The sequence below is a fragment of the Grammomys surdaster genome, unplaced genomic scaffold, assembly GCF_004785775.1.
Source record: "Grammomys surdaster isolate TR1022 unplaced genomic scaffold, NIH_TR_1.0 184, whole genome shotgun sequence".
NCBI classification, from domain to species: Eukaryota; Metazoa; Chordata; class Mammalia; order Rodentia; family Muridae; genus Grammomys; species Grammomys surdaster.
The window spans coordinates 5,608,097-5,635,093 of record NW_021604629.1 but is presented as its reverse complement, the minus strand read 5'-3'; the positions used below and the strand labels follow the sequence as shown (position 1 = coordinate 5,635,093).

The 26,997-nt window shown below is 45.2% G+C and overlaps 1 protein-coding gene across 1 annotated transcript in view; it reads right to left on the bottom strand.

The window, feature by feature from the left end:
- The window catches only part of Parva (parvin alpha), a 152,141-nt gene that overhangs the window by 34,097 nt on the left and 91,047 nt on the right, over positions 1 to 26,997 (bottom strand). Inside the window, exons 2-4 of the mRNA XM_028768050.1 lie at positions 13,881 to 13,970; positions 13,087 to 13,157; positions 10,629 to 10,731 (exon numbers count right to left, since the gene is read on the bottom strand). Coding sequence (XP_028623883.1) covers positions 10,629 to 10,731; positions 13,087 to 13,157; positions 13,881 to 13,970 — 264 coding nt within the window. The remainder of the gene's footprint in view (positions 1 to 10,628; positions 10,732 to 13,086; positions 13,158 to 13,880; positions 13,971 to 26,997) is intronic.

Below are 26,997 nucleotides of genomic sequence, written 5' to 3'. Positions count from 1 at the left end.
CCAACTCAGTCAGCAGACTTGGTCCAGGCACTTTTACTGAGTGAGCAGTCTGTCAGTTCACCTTTTCCACCTTTAAGCTGATTTCTTATTTTGGATCCTTTCTTTTTAAAGAAAGGGAAAATTTGTCTCCCGCCACCCCCTCATCCTCCACTCTTTCTTGATGACACTGGAATTGTCCTTCCTTAGAAGCAAGCTATTTTTTTTCATACATTGAAACTGCATGCCCTGGGAAGGATTACACAAAACACTATGATGGTAAAGTTGGAAGCCTGAGCTTGACCTGGAGGAAAAGCTGCTGGCTAGATTGCTGTGAGTGCCTCCTCCGCAGAAGGTTGGCATGGCAGGAGGATGAGCGTGTGAGAGCCAGGTGCCTGCCAGCCCAGCCTGTGGATGTTCATACCCACAGCCTTCTGCTGGCTACCTCTAAGGCGAACACTTTCCACTTCTGAGTCTCTTTTCCTTCCTCTTTCTTTTTCGCTGTGTAGCTCTGGTCGACCTAGAACTCACTATGTAGATCAGGCTGGCCTTGAGATCACACACATTGGTGCCAGTCTCTGCCTCCCAAATGCTGGGTTTAAAGGCAGGCGCTATCACACCTGGCTTTGTTCTTGTTAAAATGATAGACAGACAATAGGAAATATATACCTGGGGGCTGTCAAAGTGGCTCAGTGGGTAAGGCATTTGGCATCTGACAATGCAAACCTGACTACCTGAGTTTGATCCCTGGAACCCATGTAAAGGTAGAAGGAGAGCACAGACTCTTACATGTTGTTCTCTGACCTCTGACCTCCAATTACATACAGTAGCAGGAATGTCTGTGCTCATGCACATATATATGCATACACATTTTAAAACAAATCTAAATAAAATTTAAGAATGAGATTATAGTATATATGTACACATGCATATTTCCACCACTGTTTTCTGCACAGATGATTTCTAGGGTCAAGTCACTCTTTTGAAAAAAATTCATATGTACTGTATAGAACTTATTGCACATTTGACCATCCTCTGTAGGTATCCAGCCAGGGTCCATCCCTGTCTCTGTTTGACCATCTTCTGTAGGTATTCAGCCAGGGTTCGTCCCTGCCTCTGTTTGCAAAAAACATCCCCTGTGTTCAACTAACTGATGGTTGCTGACAAGAATAAGAGCCCACCTCACACGATTTATTCTTGTGTCTGGTTGTCTTTCCAAATCTCTTCTCATTAGTTCTTTCACTGCTTTACTTCAGTTAAGACCCACCTTCCTTCCTTCCTTCCTCCCTTCCTTCCTTCTTTATTTCCTTCCTTCCTTCCTTCCTTCCTTCCTTCCTTCCTTCCTTCCTTCCTTCCTTCCTTCCTTCCTTCTTTCCTTCTATGGTGTGTGTATCTTTATATGTATGTGTATATGTGTATGTGTGTGCATGAGTATGTATGTGTCTGTGTGTGCATGTGTATATGTGTCTCTCTGTGTGTGTGCCTCTGTATGTGTACATGTGGAGGCCTGAGGTATCTTCCTCAATTGCCTTCCATTATACTTTTTGAAACGGGGCCTCTCACTTAGAGCTCACTGATTTGCCTAGACTGCCAGCGAGCCCCAGAGAATCCTCCCGCCTCCAGTCTCCAGGCATGATGACATACAGAAACTGATATAACCAGCTTTTTATATGGGTGCTGGTATCCGAACTCAGGTTCTTATGCTTGTGCAGCCAAGTACTTAACCAACTGAGCCACCTCCCATTGAATTATTTCTACAGTTACATAGTGATTTTCCTCCATGGTGCCAGGGAATTAAAGATCCCCCCTCCCAGATTTCTAATTTTCCTCTTCTGTTCTTAGGGTAATATTAGCTGGGTCTTTACAAATCTATTGCTGAAGCATTATTTTCCTGGGAAGCCATTTCTCATACAATTCCATGCTTCTGCAAACTGATCGTAATTGGTTAATTTTTAGGAAGTGCTAATATGATCTTCAAATAGATAAGATGTGGTTTAGAATGTCCTCAGGTGTATTGCTTTGTGACTGTTTCCTTGCTTTTAGTTAGAATACAAAGATGTTCTTGCAGAGATCGGCTTTACAGAACAATGGAATGGCATGCAACAAATTCAGGAAGTGTGAAGGCGTTCAGAGTGCAGTCAATTCCCAGAACAACAAGATGATCCATATGCTTTAACTCAGTGGGTCTCAAGGGCCTGCATATCAGATTATGATTAATAATGGTAGCAAAATTATAGTTATGAAGTAGCAACAAAATAATTTTATGGTTGGAGGTCACCACAACAAGACGAACTATTAAGGGGTCACAGTGTTAGGAAGGTTGAGAACTACTGCTTTAATTCATGGAGTTGTAACATTTATTATACCCTTAAAGAATTACAAATACTAAAACCCCCTTTCCAATAGCACTGAGTCCCCAGCTATTCAACTATTCAAAACCACTTTAGTTTGCAAACATATGGGACACATTCATTACATTTTAAAAAAATGGATAAAGTAATTTCTATGGACTATGTTTGCAATACACCTGGGTTCACCCACACTAGGGTTCACTCACACTAGGGGTTGCTAGCACAAGGGGTTGTCCACACTAGGGTCACCCACACTAGAGTTTATCCTCACTGGGGTTCACCTGTACTGGGAATCACTTGCACTAGGGTTCATCTGCACTAGGGTTCATCTGTACTAGGGTTCACCCTCACTAGTGGTCACCTGCACTGAGCTAGTTGTCATCTGAGCCACTTTAGTTGACTTTCTATTTGTATTGCTTTTCCCATTCTTCTTCCCCTTCTATCCCTTTCTCCTTTGCAAAACATTTTTATCACATATATGCATTTAATTATGCATATATGTATAGGTATACGTATATGTACACACATGTGTGCACTATGGTCTAATAAAACACAGTGAAAAGACCTCCACAGTCACCCTGAGTTAAGAGACCAAATAAAAAAGAACAGGGGCTATTGTCGGATGACCTGAGGAGCATCACCAGGTCTCTGACTTTCCTGGAATTGTGTGTCTCCTTCTTCCATGCTGTCCAATGGCTAGGTGTGGGTGTATTGAGTGTGTCTGGTGTGTATGTGTGTGTATGTGAAAATATAATGAAGTGACCATGGACTTCAGTATACAACAGCGATGCTGGGAAACATGTCCCAGTGTTTCCTTGGAGATGACATAGGGTAAGAGCAACCTCTGGCGGAACTGAGGATGTAGTCTCCTTTAGCCACTTCAGAAGAGAGGAATCCCAAGAGTGGATGACTATTGAGCATGGCCAGAGAGTGTTGTGTAGCAGTGTTCTTTCAGGTTAAAATCTTTTATTTTCCTGTCAAGTGGATGTCCTAAGGGAAGGTGAAACATCCTACCCTGCAGGATGCTCTTTAAGGTTAGAAATGAAACAACTCAAAATAACTTCAGGAAGTCACTGGAACGTATCAGATTCACTAGTATGAGAATTCCATAGATCATTCTTAGACAAGCCGCTGCCTGGAAGACTTGCGGACAATGTAAGCTGCCTCTGAGAAGTAGAGACCAGTTGAGCTACACAGATACTCTGCAACCTGCAGAGCCGCCTACAGCCTGTGCAGTGTGCTCCAGCTTTCATGAGCTGTCACCTTGCTGGGGTGGGCTTTGGTGATGTGGCTGTCTTTGAGTCACTTCTGGTCCTGTGAGTAACCCCAACAAAACTCATAGTTTCACCAAGCGGGCTTTGGTGGTATCTGAACTTGTGAGACTTTGGTGGTATCTGAACGTCAGTCTCTTATTGGTTCCCTATCTGGGGTGAGTAAACACTTGTTCACATCTCCTTAGGAATAGTGTCACAGAACAGCAAGGTATTTCCTCCTCTGCCTGGGGTTAGGACAGTCTTGATTTGAGGTTTTGAAGGGTTGATGCTATTCCCATAAAAAGATGGGTCAGAGAGATGGCCAGTATCAGCAAGAGCTGCCACAGTGCAGATGTCAGACCTTTGGGATGTCTTTCTCAGAGTTCCCTGTGCCCTGCTATTCACCTGATGCTTCCTGTTCCCACTTCCAGCCCAAGGCTCCTTCTTCTTCCACCACAGATTAGAAAATCAGCTGAAATCTTTTACTTTGTGCAATGGACAAAGGAACCTCAGGATAAATGCTCTTGCCTCAGTGTCCTGGAGAGGGTGATTTTAGGTCAAACTGTCATCTGGTTGCTCTAAGGGCCCAGGTTACAATCAGAGCAGTTGTTTTTATTAATATATCTTTTATTTATTAATTATTTTGGGAGTCAGGGTCTAATACAGCATTTCTCAACCTGGGGTCGCATATCAGATATTGTGTATATAAGATATTTACATTATGATTCATAACAGTTGCAAAATTAAAAATTACAGTTAAGAACCAATGAAATAATTTTATGGTGGGGGGGTCACCACAACATGAAGAACTGTATTAAAGGATCTTATTAGAAACGTTGAGGATTGCTAGTCTAATATGTAGTCCAGACCAGCCTCAAACTCATATCTAATTGAGGATTACCTTTAAATCCTGATTGTCCTGTCCTGTCTCCGCTACTTCCCAAATGCTGCAGTTCACAGGTAGGTGACTCCATGCTCTGTATGTGTGCTAGGCTGGAACCCAGAGCTTTGTGCATGTTAGGCAAGCACTTTACCAACTGAGGCACACACCCAGCCTATCAGTAATAGTCTCTCTCCTTCTCCCCCCACCCCTCTGTATTTTGAGACAGACAGGATCTTTCTGTGTAGCCCTGACTGACTATCCTAGAACTTTCTGTGCTGACCTGGCTGGCCTTGAACCTTCAGGAATCTGCCCACCTCTGCCTCCCGAGTGCTAGGATTAAAAGTTTCCATCACCATACCTGGCTTCTCTGATAGAATCTAATTAGTTTTTCCTTTTATATTACTTACTTGGTTATTTATATTTTGTTTCTGCTTTTTGGCTTTGTGGTTTCTTCTTCTCCTCCTCTTCTTCCTCCTCCTCTTTTTTTTTTTTTTTTGTACTAGGGACCGATTGAACCCAAAGCCTTGGACATGGTAGGCAAGTACTCTGTCACCAAGTTAAACCCCAAGGCCTGGTTCATCTATAATTTCTAAGACACCTATAAACTTTTTTCCACCAGATCTTTGTCTCTGTGCTTTAAGGAAAACCTACACAAAAATCTGTTGCCAGCACAAGAGAGAAATGCACAGAAAACAGACATAGCAGTGGACACTCGAGAAGGCAGTGAGGTCAGAAGGAGTGGAGAGACCATCCCCCAAATGCCTGGGGGCTCTGAGAAAGGCCATTTTTCTGTAAGCAAGCTAGACACCAGTGAGCCAGGTCTGATGCTGTCATCTAAGGGGCTCTTGAGCAGAGCACATACAGAGGGTCATTTCCATCCCAGGTCACCTGTCTTTTCCAGGCTGCCAGCATCACCATCAAGCACACAGGACCCTCAGTCATGACATCACTGCTCTTGCTTGGCACCTTGCTCACTTTCTTTCTCAATCTTTTTCCCATGATGTCATCCACATGGCTGCTCCTGCTCTCCAGGCCCAACCAAGTTAGCACTGAAGCACTCAAGCCCCAGATATTGGAGGCTCAGTTTCTAACGATGCTTGACTTATCTTCATACTGTCCAATGAGAATTTGATTATTTATGCTGCAGAGAACAAGTTAAAACACCCAGTGATAGGCCCAGAACCTGATCTATAAATGCCATTCTACGTTAAAAAAAAATCTAGGCCCTTTGGAAAAGTGGTTACCAGAGTACAGAAAATACCATACAATCCTAGACTACTTCATGATGCCATAATGCAAGGACATATCAATAAAACATCACGAGGCTTCAGCTGCATACCAAAAGACTCCAGGAGCCAATGGGAGAGTGTTCCCAGCAACCAATGCACAAAGATCTTTTGTCCATATCGACAGAATGAAATAGCTGAATAAACTGATAACATTCCAGCTCTTCCTTGCAAGACAATTCCCACGAATAAATGTAGCAGAGGGAAGGAAAAGGAGATTCATCCCCAGCACACAACTGCATGATTAAAGCAGAGAGTTAAGAGAGGATGATCTCCATGATCTCAAGGTATTTCTCCCTGAATAAATTAATCACAAAGAGGAAAAGTGGTAAGACTGTAGTGAAGAAAGTTGACAGAGACCACCGTAAGTCATGTGAGTGCATGCCCCCTGGGACAAGTCATGGTGACTACAAGTGCTCCCTAGTAGGCACTGGGAAGGGTGGGTCATTTGGGGGACTGGCTCCCCAAACTGTGTAGTAGTATTAATGTAACCATCACCCCGCATAACTGCCTACCAGTATTCTTCAGACGCACAACCTCATGAAAGACAAGGAGTGACAGAGAAACCACTGTGGACTCAAGAGCAAAGGAGACTTGCCAGCTAAAGCATGTAAGCTGGGATGCTGAAATTGAGCATCATTTTAGAAAGTACTGATCGCATCCTTGGGGGCTGGAGAGATGGCTCAGCAGTTAAGAGCACTTACTGCTCTTGCAGAGGACTTGGGTTCAGTTCCCAGAATCTACATGGTAGCTTACAACTATTCTAACTTCAGTTTGAAGGATCCAATGCCCTCTCCTGGCATCTCCAGGCACCAGGTATGCATCTGGCATGCATGTATACACACAGGCAAAAATACAGACATGAAATGTAAAAATAGATAAACCTAAAAAAAACAATGTAAAACAAGGAAATAGTGTATTCAAAGGAGGCCTGTAATTTGGTTAAAGAGCTTTTTAAGATTATTCTTTCAGTTTTGGTATTGAAGAGATGGTTGGGTCAACTGTGAACATATGGGAGTTTAGGTGAACAATATGTGGAAATTCCTTGTACAAACTTTGTGACCCGAAGCCTAAAATTAGTTCCAAGTCACAAAGTTTAGAAAGAAAGTGACAAATGTCCCACGGGTTCGTTTAAGTGTTGAGCAGAGTAGTGAGATGTAGAAAGATACGGAATATCTCCAGCATGCAACGGAGGCAAGAAATGATGTACGGGAACAAAGGATGGAACCAATGGCGCTAACAGTAAACAAGACGTTCTAAGCTAGCGGTTCTCAACCTTCCTAATGGCCTGAACCTTTCATACAGTGCCTTGTGTTGTGGTGACCCCCCAAACCATAAAATTATTTTCATTGCTTCTTCATAACTTATTTTGCTAATGTTATAAATCCTAGTGTACATATCTGATATGCCGATAGTCTTAGGTGACCCCTGTGAAAGGGTTGTTTGATCTCCAAAGAGCCAGGACCCACAGGTTGAGAACCACTGTTCTAAGCCAAAGTGGCTGTAGAATGATGTAGAGAGCAAACCCTGCCCATCTGCCTAAGCCAAGCTTGTTCACGAGGCTTTGCATGCCTGTAGAGAGATCAGATGGATCTGATACACAGTAGATGGGAGAACAGTCGCCAGGACGTGTGTAGATGAAGGCAAATGAGCAGTATGGACGACTGAATTTCATCTGAGCAACCAGCTGTGCACAGTGAACCCACCACTGGAGTGGAAATGGAATGACTTCCGTGGGGAGAAAGAAGGGAAGCAGCTTGTTTGGAACAGGCTGGTGGCAAGGCAGCTGAGGGGCATTCAGGTAGAACTGTCTTTTTTGAAGACAGTTAAACATGAGGTTGGCAGTTTCGGGGAGAATGCTGTTCTGGAGTGCTGTGAGAGTCATCATGGTAGCATCAGTGGTCGAAATCGCAGGAACCGGTAGAAGCACCCAGGAACTCGGAAGGAAGAAGAGCCCAGATGGACGATGAGTCTCTGGTTAATCTTCGTCTCTCTCTGCTAACTGATTGTGTATTATGCAATTGCCCAGCTGTCTCATGCTCCTGCCACTATGTCTTCTCTGCTATAATGGGCTGTGTTCCCCCCAACTGTGAGCAAGAACAGACTCTTCTTCCTTTAAGCTGTTTCTTACCAGGTATTTGGCTGCAGCAATCAGAAAAGTAACTAATACACTGAGAAACTCCAACCATGACTGGAAGAAGCAGAGCCTTGAGAGAAGACAGCAGCAGGTGTCAGCAGCAGGGAAACTTGACAGAAAGATGGGGAGGTGGCTGCCATGCCAGGTGCCAGGAGGGAGTGGCTAGCAATGGTAGCAGATGCAGAGAGTGCCAAATGCTCTTTTGAAAAAACTAGGCTAGGGAAGAAGGAAGACAAAAGACTGGAGGGGAGCTTAAGGTCACAGGGGTCATTCACACCTGTCTCTGTCTCAGGGGCTTTGATGAGATTCATTATGCTGCACAATGGTTCCTTCCATCTGGGCATCCTGCCTATAGGTCTGGAATGTGTGTGCTCAACCTTACACCTACAGAGGACTAAACTGAAGTTCACATGAGGAGCATGACTCCTGTTGTGATTCACCTTCGGGACATGAAGAAGGACATCTCACGTCATCTGACCTATCCATACAGGACGCCTGATGTGGAGTTACACAGATGTGATGTCAGGCTCTTTTGTAACCCTTCCCTGGAGGCAAGATGACTCTGTGGCCACGTTCCATTCTTGTTCCAAGAGCCTAGCATAGGACATTTCGAGGCAGCTTCTGAGGCTGATTAGAAATCGTGCTGGAGGGGCCAACAGCTGCAGCCACCGGGGACATGCTCAGTGAAGCTCATATCTTCTCCATGATTACATGTGCCAAAACCTTCCCATTTTGTATTCAGCTAGCATTTACAACCTTTAAATATTAATACTCATTAATATTGATGTTTGAGTACCAAATCAGTTTAGCTTCCAAGAAATTACTAGATTTTATATCAGCCATTCATTCATTTACCTAATGTACATTGATTAAGTGCTAGGTGGTGTGCAAGGCAGCCTGACAGAGCCAGAGAAACCTGGAAAAAATAAATATGTCCTACTTTATGACTTCATGGTGGTAAGCCACATGTGTTTACTTACACAGCTACAACCAACACATAAGATAAGGGATGCATGTAGAAACATGTATACATATATGTGCATATATACAGATATGTGCATACTATACAAGCTAAATATCCCTTACCTCAAATTTTTGGGAAATTTTTTTTTTCAGATTTCAGATACCTATTTTTTCTTTAGATTTCAGGATGCATATATATACATACATATATATATATATACATATATATACATATATATATACATACACATATACATATATATATGTATATATATATGACATTTTAGGGACAAGATTTAAGTCTTAAACACAAAATTCTTTAATGGCTCATATACATTTACAGTAGCAATACAAAGCCTAAAGGTATGTTTTACATAAACTCATTATACAGCCGAGGCTGGCCTCAAATTTACAAGGGTCCTGCTGCCTGAGCCTCCACAGTGCTGGGATTATTGGTATGTGCCGCCATGCCAAGCTGAAGGCAGTTTTACATACTAGTTCTAGCACACCATCACTGATCACAACTCATCGTGTATGCCAGTGTGCAGCTTTCAGATACTGGAGTATTTTAGATTATATAAAATTGAACACTCACATTTTCCACTTAGACAGATATAGGGGTGAGGGGATAAGCATAGGAGAATCCACAGCTCTGTCTTCCACATGTGACCATAATGCACAGGGTGTAAAAGGGAACCCCTGAGTCCAGAAGAATGAACAATAATGGTGTGTCTTGGCAGATGGTGGAGGAAGAAGGGCCTTAGAGACAGATACAAGACTGAAGTATCGGGCTGAACACATGGCATAGGAAATAATGTACTGTGGTGGACATAAAAATGGAAACACCAACAGCGAGAACAGCCACTTACTTCACCTGTCATGCCCTGTCACGTGAGCCATGTGTGTAGAGGTGTCTGGAGGAGAAGCTACAGACAGTTGTGGGGGAGGGGTGGGGAGGAGGATCCGATGTCCTGAGGGCTGGGCTAAGTGGTCTGGATGGTGATCAGCTAGAAAGGGCCGTTGGGAGTTTTAGATGAGGGTAGATGGGGCCTGTCATTTAACCAGGTGTTGCAGCTAGCAGGTGACAGACCAGAAGAGGTGGGATGAGACGAGTAGACACAAGACCAGAAGCTTTTCAACTGTTCAGACAAACGAGGAGAAGTGACTAAAAATAGCAAAGCAGCTGACTGAGGAGAGGTCTCTAAGGAAGGAGGACATCTTGGTGACACTGTACCAGGGGGCTGTTGGCAAGGAGGAGAATTACTTCTCTAGAAGGGCATACTCAATCCAAAGTGCACCCCTGGAGAGGTGGCTAAAAGACAGCCAGACATAGGAATTAGAATCTTGGGTTGGTGTGGGCCCCAGACAAAGAAGATGAGAAAGGAAGCCTATTTCATCCATTCTCTACCAAGATCACCCCAGAACTCTCCTTGCCTTTCCCCACACACATGCACACACATACTCCAGCCACAAAACTCTAAAAATACAAGGGGCTACTCAAGCATATGTGTGAGGCAGTTTCTGAAGGGTGAGGTGTGGTTTGTATCCCTGCAATGGGGGCTCCTCATCAACTCAGCTGATGACCCTGGATAGCCAGGGAGCAGACGGATGAGGTTCCAAAAGATTCCCCACAGCATTCCATCACATAAAGCAGTACCCCGAGAAGGCAGTTAAAGCCCCCATGTTTCCGTCCCACTCTGTCCACCTCTCTCAGGTGGGTCACTGTGACCTGGGACTGCCTCTCAGCCAGCCATCATTCCCAAGTCTCCCCTCTCCTACCGAAGAGCTTCTGTAGGACTTGGCCATCATAGAGATCTTCAGTGAGGTCCTTCACGATAATTCTTTCTCCCACCAATACGTCATTGATCCAGTCGATGAGCACCTACAGAGAGTGCCAGAGTCAGAGAAGGGCTGCTGCACATCTGTTTGGAAACTAGCTTTCTTAGGTAGATAATTAAAATCGGCAGAGCGGGCATGGGACCAGTATGCAAATGGTAGGGAGGAGTGAGCCCCAGTATCCCGTGCATTTGCAGAATGCCCTGGCTAGTTTGCTGTCAGCTTGACACAAGCTAGAGTCATCTGAGAGGGAACCTCAATTGAGAAAATGCTTCCAGACGATTTGACTGTAAGAAGCCTATAGGATATTTTCTCAATTAGCGATTGAACTGGAAAGGGCCAGGTTCATTATGATGTTGACACCTTTGGTGTGGTGGTCCTGGGTTCTATAAGAAAGCAGGATGAGAAAGCCTTGAGGAGCAAGCCAATGAACAGTGTTTTCACCATCAGTTCTTGCCTCCAGGTTCCTCCCTTGCTTGAGTTCCTGTCACGACTTCCCTCAGTGATGGACCACCAACTCTAAGCTAAAACAAACCTTTCCTTTCCCAGTTGTTTATAATCATGGTGTTTTATGACAGCAATAGAAACCGTAACTAAGACATGAGGGGTTAGCTCTTCTAGTGTGGGTGCTACTGGTGACTCTGATAATCTTCCCTGTCCCTACCGAGCCTTCCTCCAAAGGGATAGGCTTCAAACCAGGCAAGAGTATAGACTCTAGAGTTATGCAAATGGGTCAAACCCAAGCCCCACTTACTGACTTGTGTGTGTGTACCACTGTCATCTACAGCTGTGTCCACATGTGTCTGCATCCCTCTGATGTCCATGATATATGTGTGCCTGCCCCTCTACGAACTGTGGTTGACTCACAGCCCTGTACACGTGAACACTCTTGTCATCTCTGAACTTGTGCATGCTCATCTCTGTCATCTGTGAGTCTGAGGCAAGCTAGTTACCTCTTTGAGCCTCTGCCTTTATGGTACTTGGTAAGGTAGTTCCTGTCAGCTGGTGATGTTGTACCCACAGTCAGGAAGCACAGTAAGATGGCTGCTGGTGTTCAGCTTGCTTTCTTCTCCTTTTTATTTAGCTTGGAACCTCAGCTCACAGGATAGTGCTGTCCACACCTAGAGTGGGTCTTCCTAAAATAACCTAACTTAGACAATATCTTACAGACATGCCCAGAGAATTTTTTTTCTTTTTGCACAGAGATTCTAAATTCCATCAAGTTGACAATCAAAAGTAACCATCACAAGGTCCTACCCAGGCAGAGAGCACACAGAAGTAAGCAGCAATGAATAGATGCTGCCCCAGAGCCTTGCTTGTGAGGAGTCTCTGAAGAGAAGATGAGAGGGTCTGTCATGAAGGCTAGGATTTCGTATCCATAGCACACTATCCATAGCATGCTGGCTAGACATTGGTGATATGATGATGACAAAGAAAAGGAAGTCTCTAACCCCAAGGAGTTCACTGGCTAGAAGGCTAGAAGAGAGAGAAGGAGGAGGGGGCAGCACAGCCCTCAAGAGCTGGAGCATGTGGAGACGGCACTAACACTCTAAAGCCAAGGGGCCATTGCTGTACAGTGAGACTGCGTCATAGCGATGGCCATTAGAAAGGACTTCTTGGAGGAAGTGGTATACAGGAAGCCAGAGGCAATCTAAATGGAGGGAGCTGCTTAAGCAGAGGCCTGGGGACAGGGAGTGCTGCAGCTAGAAGCCAGCTGTCCCTGTGTTACTGCAAAGATTATCTGAGGCTGCAGAGAGTGCCAGAGCAAAGACACAACTGCCACCTGAGGCTGCTGCACTTGATAGGAAACTACAGGCAGGCTTCAAGCAGGAAGACACCATAAGTGGACTTGTGGACTAGCTATTCACTTTTCTGTTTTTAAGTGAGGCTTGGGAACAAAGGGAGGGACATAGGTCAGGGGACAAGAGGAGTTACTAGATGATGGCCAAAGTGCCAGATACAACACACATCCTCTCCCTCCCCCACTCCATTCCTTATTCCAGGCTGGCCTCAAACTCTCTATGTCGCTCAGGGTGACCCTGGATTTCTTATGCTTCTGCCTCTACTTCCCAAGCGCTGGGATTGCAGGCATGTGCCAGGTTATGCTGTGGTGAGGTGGAACCAGAGCTGTGTACACACTAGGGGAGTACTCTACTAACAGAGCCACACTCCCAGCCCCCAATTCCATCTCTCTAAACCAGTTAGACAATAAACAATCACTTGGCTTCCTGAGACTCAGTTTCCTCACCTGGAGAATGGAGCTGTTTCTGATTTTGACTTAACAAGTTCCTTTGAGGGACTGTGATGTGACATTGCTCTCCTTGCAGTGGCTGTCACGACTCCTGCCAAGGCCGGAAGGCTGTGGGAAAGTCTCCCAGAACCTGTCCTTACTGATTCTTACCTTCATTAGTTCTTGAAGCTTGGGGTCATTGCGTGAGTTTGGATCGACCATTGTCCGGACCTCATTCTCCTCTGTAAAAGAAAGCAGGGTCTCTGTTGAATGCTGCCTACTGCACAAGGAAGCTTCGCTCACAGAGATTGAGAGCAGCCTCAGCCTAACTGGCGATAATACTGGGGATAAGTAACTGTGAGCTTTCAGCCCCAAGGGAACGCTGAGGAAGAGAGGACAATGATGTAGGAGCCAGAGAGGCTGGAGTGGAGTGGTCTGATGTAGTGTCCTCTGGACATGTCATGGCTACTACACTTATGAACTCACAGCAGCTGTGGTGACCTGAACGAGATGTGCACAAGATTAAGCCAACCATCCAGCATGGAAGGAGGAGGGGCTCTGGAGACCCCACCACTTGCTAAGGAGTTTTAGGCAGTTGGTGGTCTCTGAGGGAGGGAGAATGGTTCTGTGGTGGTGCCTCCCTTGTGGTTGCCCGTGTTCCAGTGGGTAGCTCCACAGCTGTGCATGTGTGCAGCATCAGTTAGACTTAGAGGGTCGTTAAGAAGAGAAGGGAGAAGAGACGAGGTTGAGAAGGAGGACATGTTTGGGGGGTTTTGGAGTTAGAGAGAAAGCAGAAGTGGGTAAATCGTATTTCATCAATACGTGTATGGAATTCTTACAGAATAAATTCTTAAGATTAAAAAAAATCCTAAAACTAGAAAGAGAGCTAGAAAAAGAAAAGGAGTTTGGTAGGGGTGCCTAAACTGTGGGCATTAAGTTACTTTAGAGACAAGAGGGACAGTTACCCAGCATAGTGTCCTCGGGGTCCAGCTCGAAGGAGATGGGGCTAAGAGGCAGGTTGATGGCGTTCATTCCTTCCTCCTGGAACTCGGACACTGAAAGACAATGGAGAGCCTGGTCACATGTTGGGGAAGGATGGATTGGGTGGAAGAGGACTCTACAAGATTCATCATCAATACTGATGTTGAGGAGATGCTTCTCCTTCCTCAGTCAGCTCACAGTTTCTCCCCAGCCTGCCATCGATCCCTCAGGCTCTTCCTTATGATAGCCTAATTGTCCCTTTAATCTCAACTTTCTGCCTGTCATTCTTCTCGCTTTCCTGAGAAAAGGGGAGCCATAAATGCAGAGATCCATCTTCTCCTAGAGAAGATTCTGGAACAAACAGGAGTAGGGTGAGCACAGTGGCTTGCTGAGGCCTCTCTGTCTTTGGCATCTGTCTTTCCTCCAGGGCTCACGATGCTTCCTCACTGTGGACAGGAGGAAGGAGGTTATCAATTTCAGCCTGTTATCTCCTAAGTCCTTTCCATGTGCAGTTTAACCATCCTGCCTTCCCTGAGACATTCTGTGGACAATCCTCCCTCCGTATCCCCAGCGGCTGTGTGGGAACATCCAGGGTGCTGGGCTCTGGCTTGGGCTCCTTGGTTCTCATGACTAGGACTAAGTTCTGGCACTTCCACTTTACAGTCCTGTATCCTCAGCTGAAAAGGAAGGACTTCCAGTGTGTGTGTGTGTGTGTGTGTGTGTGTGTTATGGAGGTCAGAGGACTTGTAGGAGTAGCTTCTCTCCCTCTATCATATGGAATGCAGGAGTTAAACTTAGGTCAGCTAGCTTGGCAGCATACACCATTACCCACTGAGCCATCTTGGCAACCTGACTACTCATTTCTTTTCACTTTTCAAATACTGGAAACCTACAGTACAAATTAGCAAAAGGAATGTTAGAATGATTTAGTGACCTACAGCCCCACTCCTTCAAGCACACAATCCCCTTATGGACTTTGAGGGGGAAGATTCTTACTCTCAAGCCCAGCAGTGCAGGAAGCACTTGATGTTGACCTTGGGTTCCTCCTCCTAAAAGCCGCACCTCACATCCTCTCACTTTTCACCAATTAAGTACACAAAGGTCATTTTCTCTGAGGGTGTTGGTCACTGGGAGGTTTGAAGGCACTAATACGGCAGCAGCAATCAACCTTAATGAAAGCAATGGCCCATCTTTCCATCTTATTTATTCTTTTATCGACTCAGTTCTCAGTTCTGAGTCTAGGTTGCAGCCTAGACTCCGGAGAGCTCTGAAGCACAGGGGACTACTTACCCACTTATAGCTAGACAGGGAATGAGTCAGTGGCACCAAAATAGAGAAGCAGGTGTTACCTTAAGGGAACACTAACTTTAGGAAGTTCCTGGCCAGTTGACTCTAACATGTATGTTGTATGAGTGTGTGTGTGTGTGTGTGTGTATGTGTGTGTATGTATGTATGTATGTATGTTGGTGTGCATGCCCTGCATATAGTCCACAGAAGAGGATATCTGGTATCTTCCTCTGTAGCTCTCTGCCTTATTTCTTTAAAACAGGGCCTCCCATTGAGCCTGAGGCTTCCATCCCCAGTGCAGGGGTTACAGGCAGGTGTAGGTATGCTCACTTTATGTGGGCACTCGGGATTCAAACTCAGATCCTTATGCTTATGGAGTAAGTGCTCTTACCCACTGAGTCATCTCCTCAGACCTTACTCAGCCCCTGTCTCCAAATACATCCAACTGCCCTTCTGTATAATTCTCCATAAGACATCAGAAAAATATAGGTGACCTCAAACACACACTCCAGTGAACTGACAGGCAATGGAAATGTTTAACTATAGCTACAAGGCTGGGCTTTCTGAAGGCTGGGGCGTCTGTCTTTTTCTGACTTTTCTGCTTGTCTCTTTGTTGGTCTGTGGGGTTTTACACAGATATTTAAATTTCAGTGAATGAAGCACTCACTTCCATAGCCTCACCAAACACATTTTAAGTCTCAAAGGTCCTCGGTGTCTATATTCCTCAAGCACCATGATGCAATATTTCCCACACAGGAAATCTAATTATCTGATGTGCCCTTAGGAGATCCTGTTGGCCTACATGCTGAGAATGTCCATGTGAAAGGTCCAGTCTCCTGATATCTCAAGTTTAGACATCCAAGACAGGATTTGAGATTCAACATCCTCATGCCCACCACAACCATGCAAAACCAAACCCTCTCTCCCTATCTTCCTCCTCTTTCTCCTTCTCTTCCTCTTTCTCCTTTTCCTTCTCCTTTCTCTTCCTACTCAGTAAGAGGTACCACTGTTTACACTAAGTGTGTCCAACCTGCAGTCCAAGGGTTCTCATGGGTGTTCACCAGCTATACGTGACTCAAGGTAATTATGGCTATGGTCCAACATAGAATTGTAAACATACTTAAAACATGTGTGTATGTACACGTGTGTATGTACGTATGTGTATGTATGCATATAAGTGTGTGTGTGTTTTGGTAACTTGGTTGCATGGTGCTTGAACATAAACTTAGAAGATGGAAGCAAATGCCACGTGAAATAAACATACATATTCTTTCCAAGCACCCTGGTTTACCTAATGGTTCAAGCTGAAATCTGGAGAGCACTCTTGGAATCTTTTCCCTTATCCCTTTTATCATTCATATTGACTGGCAAGTTCTCTAGGCCCCACCCCACCAAGCTGGACCCCAGTCCAGCATCTCCTCATCAATACTCCCCACCCCTAGTCCTGGCTCTAGCCACCATTCTCCCCCATCTGCCCAGCAGAACCACCTCCTACCCAGGTACTGCTTTCTCTTAAATTTCTCTGTCCCCATCTTTTTGTCACTGTGCAGCAGAATGCTCTATTAAATGCAAAGGAGCCTATCCAGCCATCCTCCTGACTTCAACTCTCTTACAGTCCCTCATCACACACTGGACTCCATTGTGACTTTCAAGACCTCTGTTCAGCCTTCTGCTGCCCTGAGAATTTCTCCACAGAATTGTCACCATGTGAAGAAAATAATGTAGATATATGTTTCCAACATTCCCCAAATCAGAATGAAAGCTGGGTAAAGATGTTTGCTTTGTTTGAGACCAGGAGGTCTAGTTGTAACTCAGGGGAGCCTTGGACCTGCTATGTAGCTGTTTTGTAACAACAGCTTTCCCCTGAGATCAAAACTTTCTGTCTTGCAGGAAGCTCTTTAAGCAAGAAGATGAAACAACTCAAAATAGCTTCAGGAAGTCCCTGAAATTGACCAGATTCACTAGGACCCTCCTACCAGAATAAGTTAAAAAAAAAAAAAAAGCTGAGAATCCCCCTGTAGTGGTGTGCATAAGAATAATCCCAGTGGGCTCATATATTTGAATTTTTAGACATCAGATAGTGGTACTACTTAGAATGATTAGGATTGTGTCATTGTAGGGTTAAGTGTGGTCTTGTTGGAGGAAATATGTCACTGGGGGTGGGCTTTAGATTTCAAGAGCCCAAGCTAGGCCCATTGTCTCTCTTTCTCTTTTTCTACTGCCTGTGGATCTGGATGTAGAATTCTCAGCTACTTCTCCAGTACCGTGTTTGCCTAAAGCCTTGAATTTGTAAGCAAGGTCAAAATAAAATGCCTTCTTTTATAAGAGTGCCATGGTCATGGTGTTTCTTCACAGCAATAGAAAGTGACTAAGGCACTCCCTAAGGGAAAGGAGAGCTGAGCTGCAAAGAAGGCTCTGAGACCAGACCAACTCAACTGTCTGGAAGGAGTGGGACCAGCACAGGTGCCTGGAAGAGGCTTAGACTAACTGAGGCATTTACAACCTGTTGAGATGCCTGCAGGCTGTGCAGTGTGCTTCCTGTTCCCGACTTTGTGGGCTGTCACCTACACTGGGGTGGGCTTCAGTGGTGCAGCTGTCTTTGAGTCACTTCTGTTCCTGTAAGTAACCCTTGAGTCAAATTCCTGTAGATGGCCCCACTAAAACCCATGGTTCATCAAACTGTTTTTTGGTGATATCTGTACTTTGGTCTGTCCTGGGTTCCCTAGGGGGTGAGTAGATGTGAGTATCATGCCTCCCCAGGAAAAGTTTTTCACACAGTAGTAGGCAAAGATGATCGTGAACTTTGGGAGCTCCGCCCTCTGCTAGGATCAGAAGCATGTATTATCTATCAGCTCTGTGGTTATGTGGTACTGGGGACTGAACCCAGGGATTTGTGCATGCTAGGAAGCACTCTACCGACTGAGCATCACTCTAGCCATGGGACGCTTTGTCCTTTGTTTACTATCAGATTCTCAAAGAGGTTAGATAGCACAGTGCTCAGGAATTAGATGCCTAGATTCAAACTCAGGTTCTGTCACTTTCTAGCTATGTGACCTTGGACAAACCCATTAATTTCCTCTGCCTCAGTTTCCTCATCTACATGATGGGAGTGAAAATAATATTGCCAATTTCTTAGGCCTATTGGGAAGATAAAATGATTCCTGGTCCCTGGGAAGAGTCATGGACATATGAGCTGCTACTATTACTTAAGATGATACCTCTAATACTCTCTGTACCTTGCAAGTATTTATTGAATAAGTAACTCAGACTACAAAGATCACTGTTTAGAACTCAGGCTAGATGCAGAAGCAGAATTTACCCACGGAGTTTTAAAAGAGCCTTCATGTTGTTGGGGTGGGGGTGGGGAGGTGGGAGAGTGTTGGGCCAAGAGTCATTCACACTTTAGTCTGAACTTTAGTCCGACTCTGTGTGCATTATTGTACTGCATAGATTCTGAGATAGAATTTGTAGCTTGTGTTTGTTTTCTTCTTTTGAGACAGGGTCTTGCCGGGTAGTCCAGGCTGCCCCCCAGATTCACTATGTAGCACATGCTGGCCTCAAACTTGCTGCAATCCTTCTGCCCTGGCTGAGATTACAAGCCGGAGGCACTACTCCTGACCAGTCTGCATTTTGTGGAGGAAGAAAATTCACATCTGCCCCAAATGTAGCTAGAGCCAGTGTATAAACACTGTGATCTTTAAATATCTCCTTCTGACTAGAAAGATGATATTCCCAGCCAGGACTCCTAAAGGTGAGTCTGAATGAGGTCTTCCCTCGGAGAGCATTGTTCAGAATATTTTCAGATGAACACAGCTACAGTCAGAACCCCACCCTCTGGCCTGCCTCTTCAATTCACTCACAGAGACATAACAAGCCCCAGAAGAAAGGCTGAGATATGCTTACAATTGGAAATGGGTGTTTGGAAGAAACCATTGGGCAGGAACCCCATTCCTGTTCCATTAACCGCTGACTCAGAGCCAGTTGTTTGTAAAAGCCAATATGCAAACTGCTCAGTCTGCGCCTGGCCCCCGCCCCACGAGGCCCCATTAGCAGCCACTTTCCCAAAACAGCCCGCCCGCTTTGGAAGGTTCCTTTCTATTCAACCCGAGCAGGGCCCAGCAGCAGCCTGCTTGCCAGTCCCTGAGCTTAGAAAGACAAAGGGCCACGACTGAATTTTCTCTCGGCACAGAATCTGAGGATGTTGTTTACTCTAGAATGGTCTGAAGCTCTCAGCCCGAGGGTGCAGTCTCTAGCTCCTCACCCGACATTAGTCATAACTTAATAAAAGTATAAACGGCTAGCTGAAGGGCAGGCTGCAAAGGCTCAGAGATTGCCTTAGTTCACCCCAAGAAAAGGGGTTTCTTTATCTCATTTTATTTTCTAGAAAATGCCATCTGAAATGAAGTCCAGCTGGCCAGCAGAGGCAGAGTTGGGGATTTGAAGAGGTGGATTTGAATCCTGCTCTGTTTTTTATTAGCTGTAAGACCTGATGTGGCTTCCTGCAGTTAGATCTGAAGCGATTCTCTCAGGAATGACAGCATAGCTGAGACTTCTGGTTTCCTCCAGTGTTTATTCTATGAAAGAAACCCCATTTTAGTCTAGGATCCACCTGCCCCTCCTGGGTCCAGAGTGAGATCCTGATTGCTCCTCACCCTGCCCTAAGGGCCCATAGGATACAATTGTAGTCACTGAGCTGTCAGTGGAAATAGTTCTAGGAGTTTCTAGAATAATTTCTCTCCATTTAAGAAAGAGTCCCAAGGAAGGTAAGTCTTTTTCCTCTCTTTTCTCCACCATTGTACCAGGCTATTATGGTAACTTTGCTATGGCCGTTTTATAGCCAAGAGGTGAGTTCGCCTGAAGAAGCTAACATGCTGAAGTTGACAAGTATGAAGGACAAGAGGGACGTTTTGGTGATACTGGTGAGCTGCTGCCCCTGGAACCACCCCTTACTATGTAAGCTGGAGGACCAGATGTTTTCTTGGACCAGGGACATTGTCTACCCAATCGGTGCACGGGAATCAGGATTACGTGGATAACATGTCTGTAATTGATGGTAACTTAACCTCCTCTTTCTCCCCAGAAAGAACAGGATAGCCACAGGACATGGTGAATCCTAAACTTCTATGCCTGGGAACCCCAAGAACCCCAGGAGAGAAATAAATATGGAAAGAAGAATGGAGAAAGGTTTCTAAAGGTGAAAGAGGGTTGTGGGTGGAGCTCTGCTGGTGGGTGGAGCCTGCCTGGCACACATGAATCCCTGGGTTCCATCCCTGGGAAGTGGTGCACACAGCAACCAACAATGGGGAAGGGTAAATCCAAGACCATACATAGTGAGTTCGAGGCTCCCTGTGCAGGATCTCTAATTATATTTACTCTACTGAGAAGCATCACTGAGTGCCTCCTCTGGAGCCTGGAGACATGCCCCACTCTGCTCCCAGGAGTGGAGGAGACAGGCCCAGTGGAACCACGGACCAGTGTTCTGCACTCCAGGTGCCAGATGGGAACCAGAGGAACTTGTGCAGAATGAGGCTGATTTTGATGCTGAACACTGAGAAGTGGAGGGGTTCCTAGCAAAAGGGACATCTGAATAGGACTTTGAAACACCTACATTGTCATTCAAAATGGGTAGGTCCCCCAAAGCACTTATGTGTGAAAATCGGAAGGTTTGGGGAAACAGGGTAGGGGGTGAGACAGTGGCCACAATGTCTGAACATTATGATGGAGTGAGCATGTTCAAGGAAGGGAAACAAGGGAGTGGCAGAGATGTGAATGGGCCAGGGTGTTAGAGCCTTGGGCTTAGTCATAGGGAGAAGGAAGGAGCAGAGCGCTTCCAATGGAGGAGATAGAGGGAGTGTCACAAGGCTGCAGGGGTGCCATTATCACTGCACAAGCTGACTGCCCTCCCACACACTGGAAAAAAGAACTGGAATTTGAAACTAAAAGTGGTGCCATTCCAGTGGCATAAAATGCAACAATTGGGAGAAACCAAACTAACTGTGAAGAGGATCAACATGTGGGCAATATAAACCTCTCAGTCAAAACCAGAGGAAGATATTTCCTTGTCATTGACAAACTGATCCTGAAGCGCACATGCAAAGGCAGGACAGATACTGACTATAGACTTCAAGACACTAGTAAAGTTATCATAGTCAAAACAGGATGGCATAGATAATAGCTTAATGGTACAAAACATGTTGGGAGCCGACTCTTAGCCCAAAGTGGCTATCATCTTTACAGCCATCTCGAGCCATATACCCTGACAAGAGACTTGTTTTCAACAGCCTGCAATAGCTGAGCGCACTCTGATGAACATCTTGTTACACTGTTTAGTGCCCCCAGCTGCAAGGTGCTCCTGGTATCCATGGCTACAAGGCACGTGACATAGTGCCTTCAGTTGAGCTTGTCCACGAGGGCAAGTCACGTGGTAAAGGGTATAAATACCCAGGATTTCCTTTCTATGGATGGAAGAAGTAAGGAGGTAGAGAGGTAGAAGGTAGAAGGTGGGAGGTGTCAGGAGACTGAAGGAGTGAGGAGAATATAGAAGAAGAGAGGAGAATAAAGAAGAGACTTGAAGAGACTCCACTGGACTCTGTCTTGTATCTATCTTTTGCGTCTCTCGCCCCTTTTTCCCCCTTCCTCCGTCCCCACTCTCTCTCTTGCTAGATCCTGACCTGCGGACCGGAGCAGCAGAACCGGCTGGCCTTTACAAAGTAGCAGAACCTGACGGCCGTTACAAAAGAAACGGCAGTTACAAAAACAGAGAACTCAGAAACAGACCCAAACAGCATCTCACGGACCCCTGGCTAACCTTGAACTTACCATATAGTTGAGGTTGTCTTGAACTCCTGATCCTCCTACCCCTACCCCCTAAGTTCTGGGCTTATAGGTGTGTTTCATCATACTTGATTTATGTAGTGCTGGGGATGGAATGCAGGTTTTGTGCATGCTAAGCAAGCACTCCACAAATTGAGCACCATCTGGGCAACCTCAGTTCATCTCTTGAAGGCACAAAGGCAAATCCACACAGAAAGCATAGTCATTTAAACAAAGGACCACACAGGGATTGGATGTCCAGAAGCAGAAAAGTCAGTGAAGACACAGATTATAAACTTTTCCCCAAACTTGAAATAACTGCAGACCTAAATCTAAAGTATAATACCTTAGCCTCCCTATCCCCCTGAAACGAGGGGAGGCACATTGATCTTGGGTGTGGCAGTGAATTTTAAAGATAAGAACAGTAGGGGCTGGAGAGATGGCTTAGCAGTTTAGAGCACTGACTGCTCTTCCAGAAGTCCTGAGTTCAATTCTCAGCAACCACATGGTGGCTCACAACCATCCTTAATGGAATCCGATGTCCTCTTCTGGTGTGTCTGAAGACAGCTACAGTGTACTCATATAAATAAAATAAATAAATAAATAAATCTTTAAAAAAATATTAAAACAGTAAAAGGAAAATCTATGACAGAAATCTATTGAGCCTTATTAAAACATCCACTCTCTGCAGGACACTGTAAAGCATGAAAAGGGCTGGAGAGATGATTCAGAGATGATTCAGGGGATACAGTGGTTGCCGTGCAAGCCTGAGGACCCGAGGTGGAATCCCCAGCACCTCCATAGAGCTGGGCATGGTAAGACTCATCTGTAATGCAGTGCTCCATGGGGAGAGTCTGTAGAGATGGAGAGTTCCCAGAAGCTCATGAGTGGCTAGCCTGGCCACTCAGTGACAAAATGACAAACAGATCTCGTGTCAAACAAGGTACAATGTGAGGACTGACACCAGAGGTTGTCCTGCAAACACACCTGAATGCACATACACACATATGAACTCATACACACATATATACACATATGAACTCATACACACACATATACACATATGAACTCATACACACATATATACATTCACACACATACACATACAAACACACACATGAGAATGGATAAGTCAAACTTGAAACAATTTGAACAAAATAAAAGTTATATTGGATTATAAGCAAAGGCATAAAATAAATAGTCATCCACTCGGATATAAACAAGTGAATAAATTAATAGAGGGAGGGTTTGCTGTAAAATCCCAGATAACTGCCGGGCTTAGTGGTTCTCATCTTCAACCCCAGCATGTGGGAGGCAGAGGCAGGAGGATCTTTGTCAGTTTGAGGCTAGCCTAGTCTACATAGTGAGTTCCAGAACAGCCAGGACCACATAGAGCAGTTGGTCTCAGCCTTCCTAATGCTGTGACCCTTTCATACAGTCCCTCATTTTCTGGTGACTTCCAACCATAATTATTTTTGTTGCTACTCCATAACTGTAATTTTGCTATTATTATGAATCGTAATGTAAATATCTTATCTGTCTTTTCCAATAGTCTTAGGCGAGCCCTGTGATAGGGTCATCTGATCCCCAAAGAGGGTCATGACCCACACAGGTTGAGAACCATGTGCTTAGATCGACTCTATCTCAAAAAAAAAAAATTGAGATAGCTTAGTAGATATTTGTGGCTCAAACTGGGCACAATTCCCCATCCCTTAGTTGTGGGTTGTGTCAGCAACTTCCATCATTCTACAGTATTGTATGGAAACAGGGACTAGCCTGGCTTTACGTTGGAGCATCCTGAGAGGCTACCTTACCCATACGACCAAGTCAGCATTAACAGCCATGTGGATGCTGATATTGCACACTATTGGTATGATGAGGTAAAAATGCTACTTTACCTTTTCTTCTCAGAAGCCATTTCCCAAAGTCTAATGAGGAGAAAGATGTCAGCCATATCCCAATAAAAGAAAAACCTAAAAAACATTTGGCCAGGGGCTGGAGAGATAGTGTATTTAAGAACACTGGCTGTTCTAAAAAACCTGGGTCCAAGTCCCAGCACCCACACAATGTCTCACAATTATCTCTAACTTCAGTTCCAGGGGATCTGACACCCTCTCTTGACCATCATTGGTACGAGGTATGGATCTTATGCACAAACATACATGCCAGCAAAACACTTGTACATATTTAAAGAAAACAAACAAACAAACCCAACAATATTAACAACAACAAGACAACCCTCAAATACTTGACCAGTTCTCCTCAGAACTGTCAAGATTATCATACTCCAAGCCTGCAAGATTCACAGCCAAGGGATTCTTAAGAGAGGATAGGACTGTGCCCCACACCTGTGATTCCAGGTTTGGGAAGTAGAGGCTAGAGGATCAGGAGTTCAAGGCCAGACTTGGCCTCACAATGAGTTTAAAACCAGCTAGAAAACATGAGGTCCTGTTTTCAAAACCCACAAACCAGGGCTAGCAAGATGGCCCAGCAGGTGAAGGCATTTGCTGACTGGAACCTACACAGCAGATGGAGAGAGCTGACCTCTGACCTCCATATGTCTGCCAAATGCGCTCCTGAACCACATTAAATAAATGTAAAAAAGCAAATATTAAAGCAGTCAGAACCAAACCACTACAATGCTGAACTACAATTCTAACAAGCACACTGTATTTAACAATGTAGGTTGGAAGTGTGGGGACTGGGGGTGGGATGTGAGGAAAGTGTACATTTCTGCAAATTTTCTGTGACTCGAAAACTACGCCAAAAGAATATTTTAAAAAGCTAATATGAATTTACTAGTTGTGCTGGGTAGTCTTATGTCAAATTGACAGAAGCAGAGTCATCTGAAAGGAGAGAACCTCAACTGAGAAAATGCCTCCATAAGATTCAGCTGTAGGGCATTTTCTTAGTGACATGGGAAGACCCAGCCCATTATGGGTGGTGCCATCCCTGGGCTGGTGGTCCTGAGTTCTATTTAAAAAAGCAGGTTGAGCAAGCCATGATGAGCAAGCCAGTAAGCAGTACTCCTCCATGGCCTCTGCATCAGCTCCTGCAGGCCTCCAGGTTCCTGCCCAGTCTGAGTTCCTGTCTTGACTTCCTTCCACGATGAACACTGTTATGGAAGTGTGAACCAAATAAACCCTTCCCTTCCCAAGTTGCTTTGGTCATGGTGTTTCATCAAAGCAATAGGAACCCTAAGACACTACTGTTGCAGAAATATATACACAATTCATGGGATGAAATTAGAAAGAAAGAAATCCATAATTATATGGGACACATAGGTTTCCTCTCTTCTCCAGGAAGATGATAGTGACTTGCTCATCCTGAATAGAGTTTTCTAGATGCATCTGTACAGAAGACAATACACCAAGATTATCACAAAAAATTCCCACAACACAGGGTATGCTCATTATGATCCAAGAGCCCAAGAAGCCAGGCAGAAAGCCCATAGTCCAGGGCTGTGATGTAATGGCCCAACTTACTGTCAACTTGACTGGATTTAAAATCACCATGGAAACATACCTCTGGAAACACCCTATGGGGGTGTTTCCAGATAGGTTTAACTGTGGAGGGAAGATCCACCCTAATGCTGACAGCACCACGCCCAATCCTCCGGGGGGGGGGGGGCAGACTGAATACAAAGGAAAAGGGGAAATGGGGAACTGAGTTCCAGCCTTCATCTCTGCTCTCTGTACTCAGGCTCAAGCCGCTGAGCCTTCCCTGCCATGATGGACTGCACCTTCAACTGTGAGTCAAAATACTTCCTTCCTCAAGTTGTTTGCCAGGAATTTTGTCAAAAGAGGGGAAAGCAACCAATAGAACAGCTGCAGGGAAAGGAAGAGCTTCCTCCTTGCTTAAGGATGCGTAAGGGACTATTGTCATTCTCTAGGAAAGGGATGGGTGGGTCTCACAGGTGGACCTCTCACTGAAGGCTCATGGCCCCTGATGGTTTTTGTGCCCAGAGTTTCTGGACTAGTTTTCCATTGCAGCTTAAGCAAACGACTAGGAACATGGTAGCTTACAGTGAGAGCTGTGGGTTAGAAGACCAACGTGGGTCTCACTGGGCTAAAGTGGAGACATCAGCAGGCCTGCATGCTTCCGTGGGATTCTAAGGCAATTCTGTGTTCTCACCCCTTTGCCTACATTTCCTGCCTTTTGGTTCTTTCATGCCATCTCCAAAGCCAGGACTGGGAGGTGGGAGTGGATTTTCCAGTTGGATCTCTCTGACCCTTCTTCTGTCTCCCTCATCCACTTTCAAGTAACTTGTACTTCCACTAGGTCTACCTGGGTAATCCAGGACTCCCCACCCAGATCCAAACCATAATCTTTAATCCCTTTTATCACATAAAGCACTTGCTCAAAGATCTCCAGGGTGTCAGGGCCTGGGTATCTCAGAAAAGACCATACTGTCTACAAGGGTTTTTCCTATGGATCTTCTCTCCTTGCCTTTCCTTCCAACATACAGGTTCACTTCCTTCCTTGGGAGACTGCCAAGGAAAATGCAAAGCCCTGGTTCTGCCCACCCAGCCCCTCAAACAAGTGAAGCTCTATTATTTTCAACAAAAAATGATACTTGTTTTCCTGACTATCATAGATGAGGCAGGAGCCAATCCTTGGTGACCTTAGCTCAATGTCAGAGTAGAATCACATATTCGTATACTCTATGTAACTATTTAATCACAAAGGTCTCACATCAGGTCCTGGGAACACACGAACACACACACACACACATACACACACACACACACACACTCACCCTGGGGGGGGGAACCATAGGGAGAGACTGGCACTGTGACAGGAAGGGATGGAAGGACCCATAGTCGTTTGTCTTAAATTTTCCAGCAGTTTTTAATTTGGTAGGTTTTGTAGCTGCTGCAGAGTTGGAAGGTAGCCAAGCAAAGACCCAGGGCATGATTTTATTGTTCCACCCAGCACGTGGTACAGCTGCCCTCCAATTGCTGACAAGCTTAGAGGGAGAGGGTAGAACACAACTACTGG